Genomic DNA, 22,949 nt, shown 5'->3' with positions numbered 1-22,949 from the left:
CGCTAATTCGAGCTTCACTTAAACAGAATTTATAGTCCCCTACGAGTTTGAATTAACGAGCTTTTATTGTATTAGTAACAGTTGCTCATAGTGACAATTTTGCCTTTCCAACACGTTTATAAAAAAAACTACGGATGCGTAGGGAGGCGGCACCTTGAATGGGCAGGGTGCTAAGCTTGAGTCCCTGTTGAGCCAAAACGGATGGGGAGACCACTCGTATGGCCGATGTTGGCGACGCAGCTGCACTTGTGCTTGTCACGGTGGTCATCTTCTGAGTGGCAGCTGCAGCGGCTGCCAGTGCTGCCATGCCGGACATGGGCTGCTGTGCCTGTTGTGCCTGCCCGGCAGACACAGCAGCAGCAGTGGTCGAAACCGAGGGTGACACGGCCACTTGCTGAACCTGCTGCACCTGGTGCTGGGTCTGCTAGAACAGAAACCAACAGAGACACCATCAGCCCACCATGGAATAGTGCAAGTTTAGAAATACCACAGCCCTCAAAAGCTGCTGCTTGTGTTGGTGCCCAGACTCATGCATACTTAATTTACACCCCAATTCAGTGCAATCCCAAGCAATAGGCCATTTTCCTGCTGTTTTTCAAGTTTTCTCTTCCACACTACACATTTTCCCAACCAATGGCAGCAATGGGCATGGATCAAACGAAGGCAAAGTGTTAGCTGCATATTAAGAGGTTTGTCTCTTGCATTCAACACAAGAAAACTGTGCTCACACACCCAAACTTCAGAAAATCTTGGCATGTGATTAGCCCGACATTAGCATGGCAAGCTGATTTGCAAGAAAGCTAGCCTTACAACTAAGGAGGAGCATCATTACATGTGATGAAGGTTTGCACTGCACAACAATAGCATGCACTCAATGTCATTCCCAGTTTTTCACTCTCCAATCCAGCATTACAAGGTCAACATTCGAACACTTAACTCTCATCTTCATTTTGTGGCAAAATGGCTTCAACATGGGCTGGATGGTTTTACAAGTTTAGGGAGAATGATGGCCACTTTCACGGCTCTACAACGCTGGAGAGAGCAAGCTTCACTGGAACTAAAAAGGGTAACAGAAAATTAAATGTGCCCATAACTTCCATGGCCCCCAAGCAAATACCAGTAATGGCTCGGCAAGCTCACCGTGACTGTGGGTAGGTTTCCAGTGACCGTCTTGACCACCTGTTGCCCAGTTGGGGTCGTGGCAATGACTCGGATCTGTTGCTGACCAGCCACGCCTGGCGACCGAGTACGCACCAATGTCACTGTACCTGCACACAAAGCGCCACGTTCAACTCCCACAAACAAAATGTCCGGAATTTCTTATGGCAGTACACTGAAACACTGTACATAAGAATTTTAGCTCACCATATGTGCTATGTGTAAATGACATGCTAGTACACAATCAACAACTTGTATATACAGTATAACCTCTTTACAACAGATCTGTTTATAACAGACATTCGGATATTACATACCAATTTGCGGCGTTACGCCGACCTCCGTATTTGTTCCACTGATTGAGCTTCGTTTACAACGGATTCTGGTACAACGGACATTCGGATATAATTGACTAAAATGTCGGGCTAGCGAGGTGGTCAGGACTCCTTTAGAGCGGACTTTTCTACCACGGACATACCAAATTCAATAACTTCCGACTTCAAACATTGCTTAGCATACTTTCGGGACGAGAACAGCGCGCCGCGGATATCGACGTACCGATATCCGCGGCGCGCGAAAAAAAGGCTGCTGACCTCCGGTCTGTCAATTATCAGCTATGCCTAGCTGTAGCGACAAAAAATCGGTGCGCAGCGCGCTTGGTGAGCGTTTTGGGACGCTGACGCGCAAAATTGCTAGCCACTGTCACCGCTTCTCCGAGCGGTCGCTGCGCGGCGCGCTTGGCCGGGGGTCCGCTGTCGATGCGCAAAATGCCCATCCGCGGTTCTGAGGAGCCAGCGGGCGATGCGATTCGTTGCTTGCGACGAAGGACATTGCGGCTTCTTCGCTTTCGCATGTCCGCTAGCATGATGTTCTTGCCCGCAAAGTTCGGATTGTTCTTGTACATCGGCACCGTCAGCGGAGTTAGGCCTAGCCACGGCATTGAGTAGAAAGCTCGGTTGCAATGTGCGCGGCCGCAGTGCCCGACGTTTCAGAGTACGTCATACTCGATTGCGAGTACAAAGAGTTGTCCCGCAGTGGCCTTCGTCATAAGCTCCGAAGTGCCGATAAGAAGAACCTAGCTCTAACAGCGGGTCCAACGAGTACGTCTGTGATGTTCGCGACGAGTGCGGCGCGCTATTGTAATCTGATGATTGAGCTTCCACTTGCAGCTGCCAAACTAAAGCGTTCTAAATTATCGTCGACCTGTGAACACAGAACGAGTGCGAACGCGTCACTAAGTTGCGCAATTTTTGACAGCCGCGACCTCGCGACGCACAAGCAGCAGACGACGATCCCGAAGCCAGCATCACGGCAGAAACAGCCAATTGGAGGCCTTGAATTGAACTTCAAACATGTGCTTTTTGTACGCTTGTTACTGAATGGAGGAGCTAGCTGAAACGGAGAACTTGAACACGGAGAACTGCTCTTCACGACGAGCCCAAAATGGCGGCGACCGGTTGCGCCGTTGCCGAGTTATAATTTTGAAAAACACTGGTTCTTTTTTTTGCTATCGCAAAAAAGTTTTTTATAGCACTTCTACGTAGTTTTCAGTGAAGATATTTTGGAATCAGATAGAAAATGGGCTACAAAAACTGAAAATGCGATTTTCCAAAAAATCACTTTTTTTTTGGTCCCCCGGTTAAAAATAAGACGAAGTTTGTTACTCGTAATTCTCTCTGGTTATAACAGACCCATTCAGCGTTTACATAAAAGTCTGTTGTAACAGTACTTGGATTTTACACACTCCCTTTACAACAGACCAAAATCCTCTTCACTGTTGTAATGAGGTTATACTGTACAGGAAAAGCTTGCTTGTTCGGCCCTCGTTAATTCGTAAAATCGGATAATTTGGACGTGTTCTCTGGTCCCAGCCAGCATGGGTATTGTCTAATGCCATCAAACTCTCGTTGATCCGGTCATAATTGGCCGCAAATTAACTTGGGCGATCCTCGGAGCGTGCCGACCGCGAAGCGCCGTAAATGTGCGACGCAAACGAGCGATAACGGTGTTCGTAGGCAACCGATACAAGGTGGCGCAGTCCGCATCGCTATCTTCATCAGTTAGGGACCACTGTTTAGTCCGTATGCAGGTCCAGCACTCAGCAGCTTCGTTGTCACACACGATGTCACAAAACTCAAACATGGCGGAAGCTGCTGAAGATGAGCTTTCAGCCACGATTGGTAGGCTGGCATAAAACTCGTTTGGTACATCGTGATGGCCGAACTATCAGTTGCCGGCCATTTTACCTGTGGAAGAACTATCAAGTGCACATTGTGATGGTGGTACATAATAAGGGAGGGGTGCAGAGCACATTTCAGGCTAATTAAATATGGGAGTCTGGCACCGTGGTTGCACTGAGAACGAAGTCACAGGTCGATGAAAATTGTGGCTTTTACACTCCTCTTATGCAAAATAAGTGCAGAATTCACGTATTCATCAAGAAAATGAGTGCACTGATATAACACATTTGTTTATTGTTTTCTTGATAATTTCAATAATTCGGCATTTGATTAATTCAGACATTTTTTCCAGTCCAGTGAAATCTGAATTAATGAGCTTTTACTGTACCAGACTCGCTAATCCTTTTTATGCAATACAGTCGAATTCCTTTATATGAGACGCTGATGTAAGGGACAACTGATTATAAAAGACACAAGTGTGCCTACACTGAAATAGGGGTTGATCAGAAAATGAGGAACATGGCACCCTGCTTATAAGAGAAACCTCATATAAGGGACAACTGCTCCCCTGTGTGTGTCACTTATAAAGCGGTACAGCTGCACTGACATGTGCTAAATCTAACAAACATTTCTTTTTTGAAGTATGCAAATGTACAGTGGCGCTCAATATAAGTTGCAACACTGGTGACCATGACTGAAGGGGCCCCAAGCCTACACTGTAACACCGGCAAACATGAAATTGGTTTGAAAACACCAGTAGAAACAGTGTTTACATCACAGATTGATTTCTGTGTGGACACCACCGTGTAGCATTGGCGCCGCTTTGACCACAGGCAGCGTGTTGTAACTCATATCGGGCACTACTGTACACACAAAGCTAACTGCACACCTAGTTTTACTTTAGAAAAGCAGCTTAACCCCAGATTGGATGGAAACTTATTTACACTAAGTCTACCATTATGCTAGTCCCACTGTTCCTTATCAGTGGGCCACAAGATGCCAATGTCAGTGCTGTATCATATTGTGCACTTTCTGAATGGCTTGGAAACTACACTAAAACCTCATTAAGTCGAACTCCGTTATTTCAAAATCTTACTTAATTCAAAGGAATTTTTGCAGTCCCGTATTTTGCAATGTAAATTTGAGTAATTTGAAGCAGTGGTCAGCTGATCAGCACCAGCCCGGTTAATTTGAAAACTTTGGGTGCTATGTGCCAAATCCCGATCCTGATTTCACCTCAAATCCATGGATATGACAGCCCTTAGGAGCCATAAGGCAATGCAGTGTAGCAATACTAATGAGTGACAGGTGAAGCAATCCATCCTCTCTGCTGTCAGCACAAAAGACTCGCTTCACTGCAACACAGCGGTGACACGCGGGCAGCATCTGTGACTGGCCGAGACAAACTGATTTAAACCATTGAACATTATTAGCAAACACTCAACTCACCACGCAGGCCAGATGCTAATGACGCAGCTGCCGGAACGCGGATGGCTGGGTTCTGGGGTGGAGTCTGCGGCTGAGCCACGCCTGCAACAGAGTGAGCACACCACCAAGTTACACACACATATTGCCACGACAGGATGAAGCTGCAAAGAAAACGCGTATGGTTTCCTCAGAAAAAATGGCTCTGCAGTTCAAAAATTCCTTCATGTTCCGTGAACAAGCTTAGCACCAGCCTTTGTTACCCAAAATAACAGCGGCTGCAGTCTCGCGATTGGCCGCTTTGGCAGCCAATGGCTGTCATGGTTGCTGGCGGTGGAATAAAAGCCTTTAGCTGGACAACATGTAACATGGAGAATATTGTGCATCGGGAATACTCTGGCTTTGCACAAATTTGATCCTCAAGACGTGTTTCGCAATGCGCTCTTTAGGGGGCTGCTCAACATGGCTGCGAACGCTAGAAAGAAAACGCAGAGCCGTTGCCGCCTGAAAATAGTTTTCTAGGGAAGGCTGGTCTCACACGTTAACCAAGTGGAATGAGCTCGAGTTACTTTATTGGATTTATTGTCCTGAAAAAGCATAGTGGATTACAAGAAGCACTGTAGTACAGGACTCCAGATAAAGTTTGACCACTTGGGGTTTTTTAACCTGCACGCAAGTGCTCCTGCATTCCGCTGTACATGTAACAAAACTCTTGACACGACATTCTCAGTAGTGCAGCACCAAGGCCACAGAGCAGGCCCATCCTTTTGGTGTGTTAGCTCTTTACCAACAACACTATAACCAATAGGCCAGCAGATGGTGGCGTGAGAACCAAGTGGCAGCTCAAAACACTCAAGAAAACAAGTTCTGCAACCAAGTGGCAGCTCAAAACACTCAAGAAAACAAGTTCTGCAAGAATCTACAAGGCGAGGAAGCTCTGAGAAACGAGAAGTCGTCATCCATGTTAAAGGCCAACTGTTGCCAAGACTAGGGATGGGCAAATATTCGAACGAATATTAGAGTATTCGAATTTGCTTCGATACGAATTTAGATTATTTGAAATTTCGAAGTATCCGAAATGAACGAATATATGTATATATTTGACCGCACATAACCCCCTGTAAAGGTGGTTTCACTGCAGCGTCTGGTTGCTGTGCCGTGAAACAACCCATCCAGGGGAAATCTGCACTGCCGCGAAGCCACACTTCAAGGTTAAATGTACATATTTTTTAAAGTTTAAAAGCGTGTTACATGGGCTTATATGGGCTAAGTATACTAATTTTTTAATTGTAACATCCACTTATAACTTGCACCCTACTGCTATTCAAATCTTGATACTAGTCAAGACTGCTTCCACTTCATTTCAAACCAAAAAAGTGACATTCACTCATACCTAGTTCCAATCCTTAAAAATATTGCACAAGGGTTATGAGGAAAATGCTTATTTTTCTTATTAATATGCGGTAAATACTATTCGAACTATTCGATTCGAAATTATTCGACCAAATCACTATTCGTTTCGAACCTCAAATTCACTATTTGCCCATCCCTAGCAAAGACTTATTTGCTGTAAAGTTTGCAATAAAGTGAATATCCAATGTAGTTGACCTTTAAGGGGGGAAGAGGCATTTTGACATAAAGCATTTTTTTATTTAAGATGACGAAAACTTTGGTGATTATGTAGTTACATGTGCACATATCAAAAGTGAACTCAGTTTTTATGTGCCCCTTACCATTATTTTTTAATGAGCCATTAATTAAAATTTCATTTGATCACTTTTTTAATGAAGTGGCTAACGGATCCTGCTGAATCAAATGTGATTGCATTCTACAGATGTCAAAGAGTGCAAGAAGCATAATTTTATGGTTCTAGCCTTCCTACAACAAAAGTTATGAAGCTTCAAAGGTCACCATTCGATGACCGAGAAAAGATATTTTTCTTATTATATCTTTTCTAAAAATTTGTAGCTTCCTACAGTAACATATGGCACCTTCTTGCACTCATTAAACACCCAGCTTTTCAAAAAGCAAGACAAAAATGATCCAAATCGAATGTACCAAAGCTGAGAAACGCTTGACGGAAGAATGAAAGGTGGCCAAAAAATTGAAACTGAGAAAATAGCAAAAAGCAAAACTCTTGTGTATTTAAGTAGTGCTACATAAATAAAAATCCTTTAATTTGCAAACAAATGCCTCAGAAGGCACCAGGTGAGTAGTCATCACATTTTTGTCGTTGCCGCCGCTTTGCTTGTTGCCAGAACCTGGCTGATGCTGAACGCTTCCACTCAGCACTCATTATTCGAAGAGAATCTTTCTCTTCTGCCCGTTGCTCGCTCATGGAGTTTGTTTCCAGCTGAAGTTCTCTAAGGATACGTGTGGACACTTCCTTCACTCCGGAATTAAAGCACATCACTGCCTCAGCAACTGCAGTCTCAACAGCTATCAGTGAAGCATGCTTGTCTTTTGGCATAAGAGACCATATAACCGAATGGAGTGCCTCGTTTGCGTCTTTCCTCTCTGGCAGCATTTCAGCAGCTCCATGTCAGAAAGTCGCTCGTACACTGGAAGCAGTGCATCACAGACATTTTGAGAAAGTTGTAAGTGTGTTTTGGCAGAGGTTCTCCTTTTGCAGCAGCAGCATTCTGCTTGCACCACGAATCACTCCCACTTGGGCACAAGGTGTGGTTCGATCATTCATCAGTTGATGTCACATGATAATATGTGGCCATGGCTGCCCGGTGCATTGCATTCACGTCACTCAGATTGGACTTTAAAGTCCAACCATAGTATCTGGACAATTTCTCTATGACATCACCTGCCACCCGGCTTCTTCATCTTCGTGTATCACCAGAACCTTTATGCTTTTGCACAAGATTGCATAGTGCGGCACCCATTCATTTCTGGACGTGGTTTTTACAGTCCTCTTTTTGTACCTGTATAAAACCATAAACTTTTACGTCTTCAACAGTACGAAAGTGTCCCCATCACACAGCATCACTGCGTATCGCAAGCCGTGACAGGAAATTGAGCGCTCAAAGAGGGTGACCGCTGCCTCTACCTCCATATGGCCCGATTTGCACTGTGTTCTTCTGGCAGGTGTGCGTTGACTCCCAAACCAAGTAATTTGGGTCCTCTTTTGGTGGTGTGTGCTGGCAGCCAGCACAAAAGCTTGAGAGGACAACATAGCCCAAAACATAGCCTGAAAACAGCTCTATAACTACACCCGCCACACCAATAACTACACCCGCACCAATGTGCGACAGGTGGCCTCTGGTCATCCATGTGCCATCATAACAGATGGCCACATTTCCTGGGTTGTCAAAGCGCAGCTCTTGGTATAAGCTTTTCACAGTCGCGGCACAGTCAGAGAGGACCTTCTCTGCAGCTCTTGTTGCAGCAGGATTCAGTTTGTTTTCAGATGGCTCTGATAGCTTTTGTGGTGAAGTTCGCTGTGGAAATTCCCATAACAGAGAAACGTTGTTGAGGGCTGCCAGGCCATTCCCTGTGCTTTGCATGGCATGAGCCGCCAGGAGATTCACTTCAAATGGGTGCATTTAGCCTGACCGGGTGCCCGCCGAGAGCTCCACTCGCTGCCAGTAGGTCTACAGTTGGTGCACTCTGAAGTCTGCTTCATCGCAAGTCTGTAGTCACGCGCACCTTTTTCAATCGAGACGGTCCCACTGTACATCCTGCACTTAGCAGTCCTTTCAAGCAGCTTGTTGACCACAGAAAAGTCGACGATCCCGTAGGTAGCCGCCGATGGGCCAGAGTCCTCGCGCGCTGTCGCGAGAGTTCTCAACTTGCGCTCGCTCACGGAAGTTGCCGATAAGCTGGAGATCTTATCTTCAGTCTGCTTCTGCTGTTGCGCACAATCAGCGCTCATCAAGAACGTTGTGTCGAGCCTTGTGCCATGCTGTCTATCACCGATGTAGTCCGAGGCGGCCACTGAAACAGGTGGAGAAATCTGCATTTCGACCGATGAATTGCTGTTCCGCCGCCACGCCGTCCTGCGCTGGGTGCGCTTCTAATACACCTGCGCCATGATCTCGCTTTGCCCTAGTTTTCTTGTGCTTCTTTCCAGAATTTATGAGCAGTGCGGAACTTTCAATACGGCTTCGTCATGACAAAGGTTCAAAAAATGTCCGAGAGCGTAGGCCTAATTCACTCTCGGCAGCTGCAGCGCACTTCGTCTAACTCGCTTGACACCGTGCCAATACGCCGCCGCAACTGTACAGTTTTTGTTGAGGATCAAAAATGCTTGCTCCAATTTCTTGCCAGTTTGCACAGGTTGGGTAAACCGACGAGAACAACACAGAGATATGACAGCGAGATGAACTTGCCGCTTTGTGTGTGCTGCACCGCAGTGCGCAGCAGACAGCACGAGAGGCCCGGCGAATCAGAAGGCACGATTTGGTTACGTGCGCTCACTGCGCCAATAGGCTCACGCTGTGGGACCTTTTTTTGGCACGGATATGCTGCATGAATTCTGAGTGGATGGAAACAAGCGCGGCGGAATATTCAAGAAAAAGCACGGCTCATTCAAATGACACCAAGATGGCTGCCGTAGGGGATGTAGAACAGCAACTGTGCGGCGTTGAAGAAGCCAGTTTTTCACGCGTCCATCGCTAAATATTTAGATCGCCGATGTCACATAAAACGCTGTCATGGCTAAAATACTGATCTAGGACGCATGAAAATTGGCGAGGTTATGCATCAGTAGCAGCAGTATCCAAAAATAAGATTTTTAAAAAATCGACTTTTTTCGCAATTTTTGGTCTTGAAGACCTGCTCCCCCCTTAATTAAGTTATTCACAAACTTGCCCATTCAAGAAACCTTTTTCAAACGTGTGGATTTCCAAAGAACATATTTCATCAACTAGCTGCACTTTCCGATCCGAGCACATCGGCGGACCCACCAGGGGCTCGAACTGGGCGCAACTGGGTCGGTGTGACTATCTTGGGGCTTGCAATGGGGGACACAGCAGGGGGTGTGGCTGGGGCAGCAGCAGCAGCAGGGCAGCAGGCGGGGGTGCAGCCACGGGTGTGGCCGGTGGTGCCACGGGAGGTGGCGGCACGGTGTTGGTTGGTGGCACATCGTAGCGCTGCAGCTGCAGCACGTAGGCGTCCGCTGCATAGAAAGCAAACAAAGCATTAAGCTGGGGCTGCCTAGATCGGAATAGCATGCAGACACACATCGTATTTACCCGAATATACGGGGCATCTGTTTTTACGAAGACATGGGTTCTATATTCCCATATGGAATATGGTAATATTGCTTGTGCAATAGAATCAAATGTAGAACAAACAAATTTGTTTTCACAGTGTTGGCAACAACCTACCATGCAAAGGCAGCATCATCACCATCACAAGATGACAAAGACACTGCATGAACAAGTTTTGCAAATGTGGCTGCGACATTAATATTGTGCTCAACTTCAACCTTCAGTGGTATTCTTGGTCAGTGCTATCATTTTCGATGCAATCACTTTCGAAAAATTTCATGTGTCTCGGCACAGGATGCTTTGGATATGCCAACACATCCAATTCCGCTGCACAAGATTTTGCAAGATGGGTGTCGAGCCAGGCACAGCACCAGGAATGAAAATTGGGCAAACAATAGATTTGAGAGCAATTAGACTCTGGTATACACAGCATGCACTCACCCACTCTATGCAATGCAGCCAAAGAGATAGGTTGCATTGGCCCAACAAAGGATGATGAAAACCATGCCACAAAGATGAAAAAAGAAATGGCTTGCCCCACTGATGGCTGTCAACTTTTCAGCCCCTTTAAGCGATGTCACACACAAAAGAAGTGAAAAACAAAAACTAAGGAATATTCCATTTTGTGGCCATTAGCAAATTGGGTGCCTAAAAGTACAAAAAAAAAATTAAGCTCTTTGTTATGAAGAACACAGGTTCATCAGGGCCTGTGTTCATAATAACGGGTGTTCATAATGGGTTTTAACAGCATCTCTAGTTAGGCATTTATAAAGGATTGCATTGCACGCCAGATTAATCAGGCTCACCCTAAGGAGTTTACAACTTTTCTTGAGCTACAGTGGCCAAAATATGAAAAGTATCTCAAAATTCCACAACAGATGTGACATACTAATGCTGCATTTTGGGACATGAAACTGAGCAAAAGGAAAGTCTGACCTTCTTCTACCCTCCAGCAAGAGCTTTAAAGAATATTTTACTTGCATAAATTGCTCCGTACTAAGCTTTACCATCCTTTACGCTAACTTAACAACTAAAGAAGCCTTCAAACAAATCCCAACCTGTGGGCACGGCTCCCCAGCAGACCTCCAGGGTGGTTGTGGAGGCACGCACAAGCTGAACCCGCGATGGCGGTGGTGGCTTCTCGGTCTCAAGGTACCAGAGGTCCTTGCAGCACACCTGGTTGTTCCATGCCTTGCGGTACCCATCCCGTCCACTCCAGATGTACAGGCGAGAGTTGATGGCCACCGAGCAGTGGCCTGCTCGTGCCCGTGGCACGGCTTCCTCAAACACCTCCATGGCCAGCGGCTCCCATGCCATGGTGTCCAAATTGAGCGAGGCCAGGGTGTTGGTGCACTTCCACTCCTTTTCGTGCGTCGACGCCTTGTTCTCGTCCATCACCAGCGGCACCCATCCGCCAAAGACGAACATGCGCTGACCAATCAGTGTGGCCGAGTGCAGGCTCCGGGGCAGTGGAGCCACGCCGCCGACCTGCGGCTTGCTCCAGCTCATCGAGTCCACGTCCAGCTGCCAGAGGTCGCCCAGGCGACAGCCGCTCATGCCGCCAGTAAACGATGAGTCCGTGGCTGGCGCCCCTCGCGGCTCTGATAGGCTACCGCCGTGTGAGATTCTCGCGGGGGTGGGGGCTGCCCAAACACCTGTGGCACGTCCCACGCCATCGAGCTCGAAAACGGTCGCAGCTCCAACGTGTATAAGTCATTCAGGTACCTGCACATGGAGGTGCGCACACAGCCGCTTTCAGATAAGCGTACACACACAGACAACACAGACTGTGGCCTCCACAGTATTGAGCGGACCAGGTGCGATCGCATAATGTGGCGCTTAGTCACAAATGCTCGGCAAAGTCGAGAAAAAGCCTGGCTCGGGAGGAGGAAAATCCTTAATCACCTGTAGCTCTCTTGATACAAGGTGCTTAACATAATTATGGTGCAAATTACTTAGTATAACTGCAGCCTGGCCACTTACATTAAAACTAAAAAATGCTTCAGGGTCCTCTTAGCTACAATCAAAGGCACATTATTGTTATGGTAATCAGCTATAATAATGCTTCATAACATCTCTAATACTGGCTCCATCCGTGATTTCCGATCAGCATGTGGAAGCTCACTCACCGAGGGATGTTGTTCTTTGGGTCGTCACTGTCATTGGCCAGTCCGCCAAAGAGGAAGGCTTTGTTGCCGATGAGTGTGAAGCTGTGTCCCAGGCGCGGGCACGGGGGCCCCGGGGCACCTCGGGGCGGCCTCGGTTTGAGCCGCTTCCACTCCCATCGGCTGGCCTGCAGCTCGTACAGCTCATTGGAGTACTTGCCGTACTCCACCATGCCACCAAAAACCAGCAGTCGCGTTCCATCGCACACAAATCCATAGGCAGCACAGCCCGGAGGAATGTCTCCTTTGACTGGTGGCACAAACCACTGGTTGGTAGCTGCAAGCACAAACACAAAAAACCGCCACAATTGAGGCAATCTTCACAAGAGTAGAGAGATTGTGTTAAGGGTAGCACTATGTAGCTCCAAAAAGAAAAAAGGAGGGAGCATCATATCATGAAAGTGAAGCAAGAAAAAACCATAGCACTTCAGAAGGTGATAGAACGACTAAACTCGAGACAAACTCTTCCAAAAAGACAATGACTGCTCATGTGAGAGTGCGGCTGCCACATTTGTACGAGGCAATGAATGCCCCTCGTACAAGACAATGTCTGTGTCACAATAAACTAAGGTTGCACAAGCATGCTGAAAGAAAATTAGCACAGAGCATTTGGACAAAGGGCATTTCCATTTAAACTTACTGAGAAACCAAACATACTATGACAATTCAGCAAACCACATGGTCACATTTTGAGAGACCTCATACACGGAATAAAAAAAAAGAGGGGGTAGGTAACTTCACAGGAACACGGGTTGCAATGGCCGAGTGCATGGTGTTATGCCCCCTTCCAGCTTTGCTCGTATCACACCATTCCCCAAACTATTCTGAAAAATTCCACGCTATATCACTGGCCAAAGTTCTGCAAAAACCCACAAATGAAACATCGACTTATCATACTCAACCACAGCTGCACAACATTACACCACACATCCTCACAGAATTTTGAAAAGTGTCAAAATTCATACTTTGATTTCACCATGCCTGAACCAACTCTCTGAATCCTTCGACCTTTCACAGTGAACTAACATCAAGTTTCTAACAAGAGTATGAAGTTGGGCATGTTGGTAATGCATAACTGATCACGTAGCGCAAAATTTGACACAGGACAAGAGAGGGGGACATGGCTCATATACATGAGCCATAACAAATGGCTCATATACATGAGCCATTTGCCAGGCACCATATTCAAGGTCGGAGCATCCCAAGAGGAATTACTGGCCTTTTACTCAAATGAAGGCTTTTAGCAGCCACGTAGTATATTACTTAATAGAAAAGTAATTATAAGTTCAGTTGTACAGAAGAGAGATGTCCAAGAAACACCAAGAACAACAGCAGAACACTGTACCTCTTAATTCTTTCCATACCACTGAAGGTTATGTTGTCATGAAATCTCACACCAACAAAAGCAATTACCAGTATCATGAACAAAGATGCCTCATACAGTGAGCTGATGACTGTGCACGTCCCATTACATTTAGGTCCAATTTCTAATGTTAGATAGCCACATTTCTTGATGTTTTGTTTGTGCCTCATGTTTCTCTGCATCACCACCTGCGACAGCTGAGCAGGGAAATGGCCATCTCCCTGCCGCATGGAAATGGATGTGCAAAAATTTTTTTAAAAAGTACTGCGAAAAACGGCTCTGCAGTGTTTTGCAGGATAAAGCTGTACGGTCTCATCTGAGGACTCCGAAGACAGTTTCGTGAAAGGACCAGAATGAGGCAATGCAGTTAACCCCTCTTCGAACTATTACATTAAGCAATCTGTGAAATTATGGAACTCTAAATGACTTGAGGGAATGGCACAGTTTTATTCAGAAAAAAAAAATTCTGGTAAACTTCGCACAATTACCTTCATTTCTCGCAGTACAAAAAGGGTTAAGACTTTTGCAAAATAAAGAAAGAGATTGGAATGGCCGTGCAATAAATGCTTTTCCGCAACTCAATCCATTTGACTGACTTCTGGAGAATTCTTGAGCAGCAGCTGCTAAAACTTCACAGAAGCTCAGAGAATGTGGTATATTTCATGCTAAAACCCGCAAATGCAGGTTTTCGAGAGTACCATCAGTGAGATAGCAGCACACGACCGTTTAAAAAGTTGCCCTGATGATGACTGCCTCCTTTAGGCTCCTTAATATTATGCCATTTAAACTGAAACCAGAACTCTTCGATTGCTCATCTACACAACCAGTGGCGTAAATCCCCGGGGGGTCCTGACCCCTCAGTAGCGTTCATATTAGGGGAGACACCCCTTGCAAGTGTCCCTCCTTGAGATTTATCTTTCAAACCTCATGTATTTTAATTGTTTAACAGTTACGTATAGTGTATTAAACTTTGTTAAATACCCGTTTATATGTTTGTGTGCACTTGTATTCAGTACCCCGCAGCTGTGTGAGACTATTGAACTCGCAACTGCCGCTCGACCGGTTTCAGAGAAGAATCAATAGAACAATCTAATTACGAGAGCTGGGAACCCATGTTCGTCATTTACTTTTATTTCATAAGATTAGCTTAATTTTTATATAAATCAAAACAACACCATATTTATAAAAACACAATGATTGCCATAGCAAGATGTGTGTCCCCCCATGTGATTTTTCTGGATTTATGACACTGTACACAACACCCTTCAAGAAGAGGCCGATCACAACACAAAACAACATATTTATAAAAACAAAATGATTGCCATGGCAAGATGTGTGTCCCCCCTTGTGATTTTTCTGGATTTATGCCACTGTACACAACACCCTTCAAGAAGAGGTCGATCACTTATGACCACGTATTTAACTTGTAAAAATGAAAAGCATTTGTATATAGAAAACAGAAGTACAATAAATTGCGTGTATACATTTATCCACAACATTTTATGAGGTACAATTAGTGTAAGCATCAAATTAGGCATTCCGGACTGAAATAATACCAAAAACAAAATTTTACGCTTGGCTTCTTTACATGCATTAAAAAACGGGGATGTTTTTTTACGCGCACACTAACTTTCTGTGAGCAAATAATACTGCGCACACTATTCACTTACTCTAGGAGGCCCTAATTTTGGCGTTCCACCAGTGCAGTTTTCTTTCTTTTTTCAGTTACAGATAAACTAAACCTTCGCCTATCCGAAACTGCCAGAATGCGATTCCAATGCCAGCGAGAGGGTAGCGAAGTAATTCGAAACGTCATAAACTGCTCTGGTCAAATCGTTCGAACATCAACACATCCATCACAGCAACAGAGGGATCTTCTAGCCTGCCTCCGTGTAGCCTGAATATCATGGTTTGCAACTCAACACTACCGCATATCGCTGAACGTCAAAAATATAACGAAACTGCGCGGCGGGATTACGCAATGGGCGGCATAAACATGACGAACACTTCAAATGCACACCTCGGGAGAGCTCTACAGTAAAGTTACGACAGCCACTGCGATCGGAAACAAGCTTAAGCTACGCTTAGGCTTCTAAGGTTTCAGGAAACCGAAAATAACTGTGGCAAGGCGAAATGGCAACACTGTTGCCGAAAAAAAAAAAGCGCCGCAAAGAATCCGGCGGCAGCGCACCAGCAGAGGCGCCGCGTACGATCTGACGCGGCTTAGGCCTAACCGGCGAATAGGAGTGAAGACTTGCACAGAGCAGGAAAACATTCAGACGTCCCTACACTGCCCCTTTCATTCAAATTTCCATAGAAATTGAGGTAATTTCAAGGCGACGCACGCGTTCTAAATTCTGCAGTAACGAAGTTCCTCATAACGTCGATGCTGCGAAAATAACGCCAGATATTCTGGACTTCCGTCAACTAGCGCGCGCGCGCTGCGCCCGCCATGGTAGCGAACATACTACAAACAGACGCCATCTTGGGAGAAGTTCTCAGGACCGCCTAACACAATCGGCTCGCACTTCTCTTGTTCACCGCAGATCGCGAAGACAACGCAAAGCAACAACGCCCGGGGCATCGCGGCCAACATCGAACCGGTCCGACACTTTTTCCTTCAGAGCACTCAACGAAAACTGCGCGAAAAGTTTTCTCATGACACTCATAGGGCGCCGCCATGTTGGATATGACGCCGAAAGTGCGTTACGATCAGCGTCAGATCGATCATTAGCGAGCGGTCAAGGATCGCAACATGCGCAAAATAAGTGTCCATGCTTCCCTGACCGCCATGCAATAAAACGAACGGTGCCGAAAACAATCCCGGCTCGTACGATTCCAACTCCTGCACCCATAGACAATACACGGCGCCATGTTAGTGAGCTGCACGGAAGCCGAGCCCGCCAAAGTTCTTACATGTGTTGTAGACGTGAAGTTCATCCACTATCCCTTCGTTGCCACCGCCGAATACAATCATTAAATCTTTGATAGCAACAGCTCGGTGACCATGACGAGGCCTTGGCGCTGGTCCTGTTGTATTTGTAACGCGCTTCCACTTCAATATGGGTGCCGCCATCTTGAATCATACCCACAATGCTTGTGTAGAAACCGAAGATGCCCGGATGATAAACAACATTCAATATCAGTGCAGAAATGCATAAATAACTGAAATTTATTCATTAGGAACAACTACAAAAAATATAGACATTTTTGTTAATATTTCACGCGATTTGCCTTGCATTTACTGCAAGTTTTCTTTTACATTAGACTTGCATGCCATTTTCAGCCACTCCTAGCTCCGCTGAGCAGTTGGTGCGCTGCCGTGCTGACACGGGCAACTGGCATGCAGAGGGAGGGGAGAGCACTGCAGATATTCATGCAGTTCAGAGAGCTCAGAAAAACTTTCACTTTCCTGCTCGCTGTTGCGCAAAGGAGCATTTAATTGGTAGGTAAAGCTCCATGGGGTACTGTAGGAAATACAGGCTGTGACTATGTAATGCCAGGTTGCGTGTGTTGGCTGTTAGGAAACGCCGATTGTTCGCGGGTCCCATGCTCTGAAAACTTTTCTGTCCCGTGCCGGCATTCTGCACCCCCCGCAACAGTGCATCCATTTAGCTCACATGTGTATGCGTACAGAGTGGATCAGAGGCAGGAAAAAATTGGTTTCTTCATATCGGAGCTGCGTGCTGTCGTAAGCGTTGTATATAATGCACGGGTAAATTAGGAGAGCGAATTCCAGGGATTTGCTGCATGAACCGTTCGCGCCAGTTTGAAGTTTGTGGGCGTCACCCACCCGCCCTCGCTATCTTCCTGCGAGCAAGAAAAAAAAAAAAGTTCATGAAACAACGCGTTTGCAGAGTTGCGCTTTTCATGAGAGCGATTAGATCGGAGCGAAGCGGTTACAATATTTAATACAAGGAAGACAAATATGCACGAGATCGCAATACGACGATCTATTTCCAGTGAATAGCGGGCGTTTGATGCTTGTGTGCATGCTTGTTTCTATGGGGAAACTCCACGCCAAGGAAAAGACACGCTCTACCGTTCGTAGCTGTATAATCGCCGCCCAATTCTTGCTTCTTTGAACGTGAATACACGAGGGGAAAACGGGATGTTCTTTTATTTTTAAACATTCATGCACGCGTGCATACGCGTGTGCTGGTAGTAAATAAAGTCACGCAAGTTTATTTGCAAACCAAACGTGGTATAAAAATTGGATATTCATTCCGAAATATATGAAAGCGGGAACGGACAAAGCCTGTATAAACTCTCAGTAAAAACGACGATTGAATTTAACAGGAGATTCTTTTTCGTCTTTTGGGAAACGAGATCACAGATTGCTTTTGTGCAATGTGTAAGTCGTCCCGACAATCTTTCAGCGCTAGTATATATTTGTTTTCTGAATAAATAAATGAGCCAAGACGAAGTAGAAAATTGGCTGTAGGTGCTCTGTGGAAAAACGCGATTAGCGCGCAGCCAGTATCTTCATTTTTTGCCTTTCATTTTTTGTTCAACAAAAGGAAGAATGAATGGGAAGCTACGCGTTTGAACGTTCAGTGTGACCTCTTTCGCATGGCATTTCCACTGTTGATGAGGGTCAATCTGTATCCTATACGTCATTCGAAGCACCGACACGGAGAAAGAAAAACATTTTCAAAGTTCAGTGAATCGGCACCGTACGACTGTCGTAGTATGTTCCTTTCCCGCGAAAATTTTTAGTTCTTTGATTTGTGAAATAGTATTCAGAAAGTGCCACACATGGAAACGAAGCTGTCAGTTTACGCCAGAATGCCTCCGTGCAATACATTTCCTTGCTTCTAAATCAGTGTAAATAATACCGAGTTGTAAGGGGCCTCAGAAGTGTACAGTGATCATCGTGGAGGTGGGGGACCACGGACCATCAGTCATCCTTTCTGACAAGGCATACAGCTTCTTCCAGCAATCTTATCGATGTACCCGTCTATTTTTTATCATCAGTACCGCGTGAAACTGCATCTTCCTTTTCTACCCCCCCCCCCCCTTTTTTTTTATTACTATATTTTTGTGCACGCACAGTAAAAGCTTTGTTGGCAGTCAGCGCCCGTCCTCGCGTGATGTACTCTTGCCGCTCTTGCTTGCTTGCTTGTCCGTGTCTACATTAGCGTTCCTTTTTTTTTCTTTTTTTTATAAGATGGGGTTTCACCTCACAATTAGCAGGCACCAGAAATAAAACATACATTATAAACAAACTATTTCGGCTGGGGTTGGAAAGGACGCACCTTCCCCCCGCCCTTTCTCCTTTCAAAGTTTCGCACTTCGATCGAGCTATGTTCTCTGACCGAGACCGAGCCTTGCGGTGAAATCAACCTCGCGACGGTGCAGGGGATGCTTGCAGTAGCGCCGGTAGCGCGAGCAAGCTCTCGCAACGACCCGACCCGCTTCGCCTGCACGGTACGCAGCTGTCCCAGCGCGCCCGCATCGTGGTCCTCGGGGCAGCGAGTCTGAGTGCCACCTGTGTGAAAGCTTTACGATATGGGCAATCCGTTACCGCGATGCGCGGATCACGCAATCCTGAAACGCCCAAGTCTATATATTTTGAGTTCAGGGCTGGCGCACGTGTCCTTTTAACTTCGTGCATCGAGCAAGTCAGTATAGTCATGCGTGTTATTTAGATATTTATACCACTACACGACGTAATGTTCGCATTCTATTGGCCGCGCAAATTTTAGTGAACATTATCGCTTACCAATTAAATCAACATGACAGGCGTCATCTGAGAGGTTACCGCGAAAGCTCCGCGTCGAATCTCGCTTCACAGACTCCTCGAAGCTTGGAATCACGCGACCGTCTCGCCTTTGCACCCGCACAGCCGCAGCATACTGCAAACGTTATCCATTTCATGGAACATCACGGCGACAATTCACATAAAACGTCTAAACAATAGCTATTGCAGTGATTGGTGTTATGATTCATGCTAACTGATGCTATGTGCAAAATTGTCTGTGCCACCGTGCAAGAACCCTTATCACAGGGGTTGCTACTATATTGTAAATAAGTAGCAAAGATGTGTGTCACATCCAATCAGGCCCGTAGCCAAAAAATTTTTTTCGGGGGGCACTTGCATAAAAAAAGATATATGAAAGGTGCTTTATTTGAAGTATGCATACCGAATTTCTTTCCATTTGTGCATTCAGGCCTCGTTATGAAATACAACCAAATCTTCGGTTCATATTTTGGGTTACATCAAGTGCTGGTTCCGCAACTTCAGTTATGTGCCTCAGGGTTTCATGTGTGCCTGGAATATCAGTCTTGAATAAACGAGGTTGATTTGGGAACTTTACAAAGGAGCACTCTAACTACTAAGCTTGCAGTGTTGCTGATTACCAGCTTAGACATTGCAAATGGCCCCATTCCGACATGTAAGTTTTTATTGTCCCTTCACTATTTTAGCTGCACTGCTTGGTCGTGCAAATGAAGAATAAGCCTGAAGCCTTAACTGAACTAAGAAGCCCAAAAACGTGTTTCATAATACAGTTAGCTAACACAATACATTTCTGAGATTTCTTTGAATCACCTGAGTTGAAGTTAACCGATCAGAAGTTAACTATATGGCAACAAAAACTGACATGCGTTGCATTATCAAAAAAAACAGAGGAGTCCATGAATGAAAAACACACAGCTAAACTGTGACCAAAACAAGTGTTTAATACAAAAGTGACCAGGTTGTAACAAATCCTGATCACGCATTTGTTGCAAGTGAGGTCCGCCTAAAAGGCAGAGGAACATAGTTTGTGTTTGACTAGGTTTCGATGAGTGGCTTGGCTTCGGCTGGTGGTAATGGCAGCGCAGCATTCGTGGTCTTCTTCAGCTGTGCAGCAACAAGCAAGGACAAACGACACAAGCACTCAGACAAGTGAAACAGACATAAGAAAGGACAGCAGTAACTCGTTCCTTATGGAAGAGCACTTGCGTTAGCATTGCCGTCCCTTGTCTGGCGCTTAGACTGATATAACTTGGCAAGCTCAACCTTTTCCCTTCAGTCGTCTGCGTCTTTTTTGTCGTGCTGCCAAATCTGTGTTAACTTCCGAACTCTGTTCGCAGGAAATAGTGACATCTTGACTTGATTTCCCCTCTTCTACACCTTGTACTTAAACACAGTAAGTTTCTTTCTGACAAAGCCAGTGACCACCAAATTATCAGCCACCCAATGGTTAGCAAAGCTGGTCCTCAGTTGATTGATCTGGGAACAGACAACTCGTACTAAAGAGTCTACGTACAGCAGGTGGGAACTAAAGCCACAACATATGCATAGCATTGCGTATTTTGAAAGCTCGGGCCACAGGATCAAGACGTGGGCACACTTTTTCGGATTCTTTGAGATTTAAGAAGCAGCCATGGAGTGATGACATCGTGGTGTCTTCACGACCACGGAATGGCTTTTGAGTTACACGTGCGTAACTGTGCCATAAATGACACTGTTGTAGAAGGCCTCAAGCCAACAGCACAGTTCAACACGCATATAATGATTCAACACACATATAACGATTCCATTTTGTGGCTACTATGGAAGAACTGTCTTCAACCAAAAGGACTATGAGAAGCTACGGCATATGAGCCCCTGGTTGGTTCACATACAAGAAACATACTAATTGTGGCAGGGCAGCAACTTCACAAAACAGGCTGGTCCCCAACCGTGCATACTGCATGAATGCAGCCAATCAATGCTGTTCCAAATCTCATTTTTCTTTCTTTTTTTGCCTTGTGCAAGCGACGCTGCAATAGCGACATCACACAGGCTATTGCAACTGTATGGCTTGTGGAATGCCCATGCTCCCTAACAGTGCAAAGAAACTAGTCATGTAGTGGTGGTTTCAAACTCAATTTGAGACCAGCAGTGCAGTTGGAAAGAGCCTTGACATAATTTTTAACCAAACCCTACCAACATCCGCACAAGTGACGCAGCTCTTCATCTACTTGAAAATGGTACTCAGAATGGCGACATGCAGAACAAGTACGAAGAGTACACGATCTGAATGAATTGGCAAATCTGCCATTCGAGGACGTCGTGTAACCAACAGAAGGGATACGTGATTGTAATAAGACAAATTTATGCGGCGTTTTCGTACAGTTCATATCACCGTCATGAAGGGACAGAGATTAAGAAACGAGATTCCGGCGGGACTACAATCTGAGCTTGCCATCACGTTAACCTGTAGCAGCATTTGCTTAATTATCTGCCAGTCAGAAACCACTAGAGCCACCACTATAAGCGAAGCAGGTCATTCCAGAAGTACTGCCTAGCCTTCCACTTAATGATGGTGGCTGGCATGCTGAGGATAATGTACACTGCTTTTCTCGCATGTCCACATGACAAAGAGCAATGTCCTCAGATCTGACTTTTACATAGAACAAAAATTACAGAGGCACCATGTAAATAGGTCAAGACAGTAAATAATTTTTAAAAAATGCTTTTTGAAAGCTCCCATTTCCTCCTCCTCAGCAATGTGGACACGGGGCGTCAAGGTAAGTCTTGCCAACAGCAGACCATTTATGTCGATAACGTAGATGTGTCGGCAAACCCACCTGTACAATGAAGCACTGTTGGAGAGCTACGACAGCTTTTGGATGTGTAGGCCTCCAGTAAAGAGGACTGGAAGGGGCCTGACGTATGAACACATTCAGAGCTTGTAAAAACTGGGGAGCGCCGTTAACGGCTTGACACTTTTGGAACATACCTCAATCGCCAATTTCTGCCAGCATACATAGGCACAGTAAGTGTCACCTTTGGAAATAAATCTTTCCCTCTTTCTTATCACTAGTTCCGAGAGGAAAGCTCAATTATAATGAACACATCATGCACAACAAAGTTGATCATAATACTATACGAGCTCGAGTGCATATTGCCACGTGCGTTTCTTATTACCACTTTTGCTGTATTCGGTTTTCGCCCACAAAGACTGTCAGCGCCTCATTGTTCGAGAGGCTTTGCGAGCGATTATTGTAGATCGTTTTGTTAAGATTGCGCGCGGGATGCGTACATTTGAGCTTATTCTAGAGCTTGCGCGACGGCCAGCGATAACGTTGGAATATTCGACGGTACCATGTATGGATACCGACGCGCTTCACCGCTTGTCAGTTTATCGACGGCCGACACCCTGTTCGTCGCTATCAGTGTACAACGTGTATTGCTGACCGTCATGCAAGCTCTAGAATAAGCTCGAATGTTCACATCCCGCGCGCAATCTTTTAACAAAACGATCTACAACAATCACGAAGCCTCTAACCGAATACAGCAAAAGTGGTAATAAGAAACGCACGTGGCAATATACATGGCACACCTCAACGTATTCCAAAATCTTGGCACAAAGTAAATTATGGATTGAAGTGAGCGCTGGTGTGTGTGCAGTCTAGGCTGGGAAATGAATCTGCAGCCTCGCTCATTCTTGGTCACTTCTCC

General features: G+C 45.7%; 1 protein-coding gene across 1 annotated transcript in view; it reads right to left on the bottom strand.

Annotated features, from left to right (window-relative positions):
* LOC119396772 (host cell factor 1-like) overlaps nucleotides 1-16,605 on the bottom strand; it is a 71,936-nt gene extending 55,331 nt beyond the window's left edge. Inside the window, 9 exon segments of the mRNA XM_049417215.1 lie at nucleotides 154-421; nucleotides 1,141-1,268; nucleotides 4,788-4,868; nucleotides 9,680-9,796; nucleotides 9,799-9,891; nucleotides 11,044-11,557; nucleotides 11,560-11,710; nucleotides 12,115-12,427; nucleotides 16,430-16,605. Of these exon segments, the coding sequence (XP_049273172.1) occupies nucleotides 154-421; nucleotides 1,141-1,268; nucleotides 4,788-4,868; nucleotides 9,680-9,796; nucleotides 9,799-9,891; nucleotides 11,044-11,557; nucleotides 11,560-11,710; nucleotides 12,115-12,427; nucleotides 16,430-16,589 (1,825 nt within the window). The 5' untranslated portion in view covers nucleotides 16,590-16,605.
* Nucleotides 16,606-22,949: the final 6,344 nt, after the last annotated feature.

Source organism: Rhipicephalus sanguineus, chromosome 6, assembly GCF_013339695.2.
Source record: "Rhipicephalus sanguineus isolate Rsan-2018 chromosome 6, BIME_Rsan_1.4, whole genome shotgun sequence".
Taxonomy (NCBI): domain Eukaryota; kingdom Metazoa; phylum Arthropoda; class Arachnida; order Ixodida; family Ixodidae; genus Rhipicephalus; species Rhipicephalus sanguineus.
The sequence above is the reverse complement of the archived record's forward strand: the minus strand, read 5'-3'. Positions and strand labels throughout refer to the sequence as shown.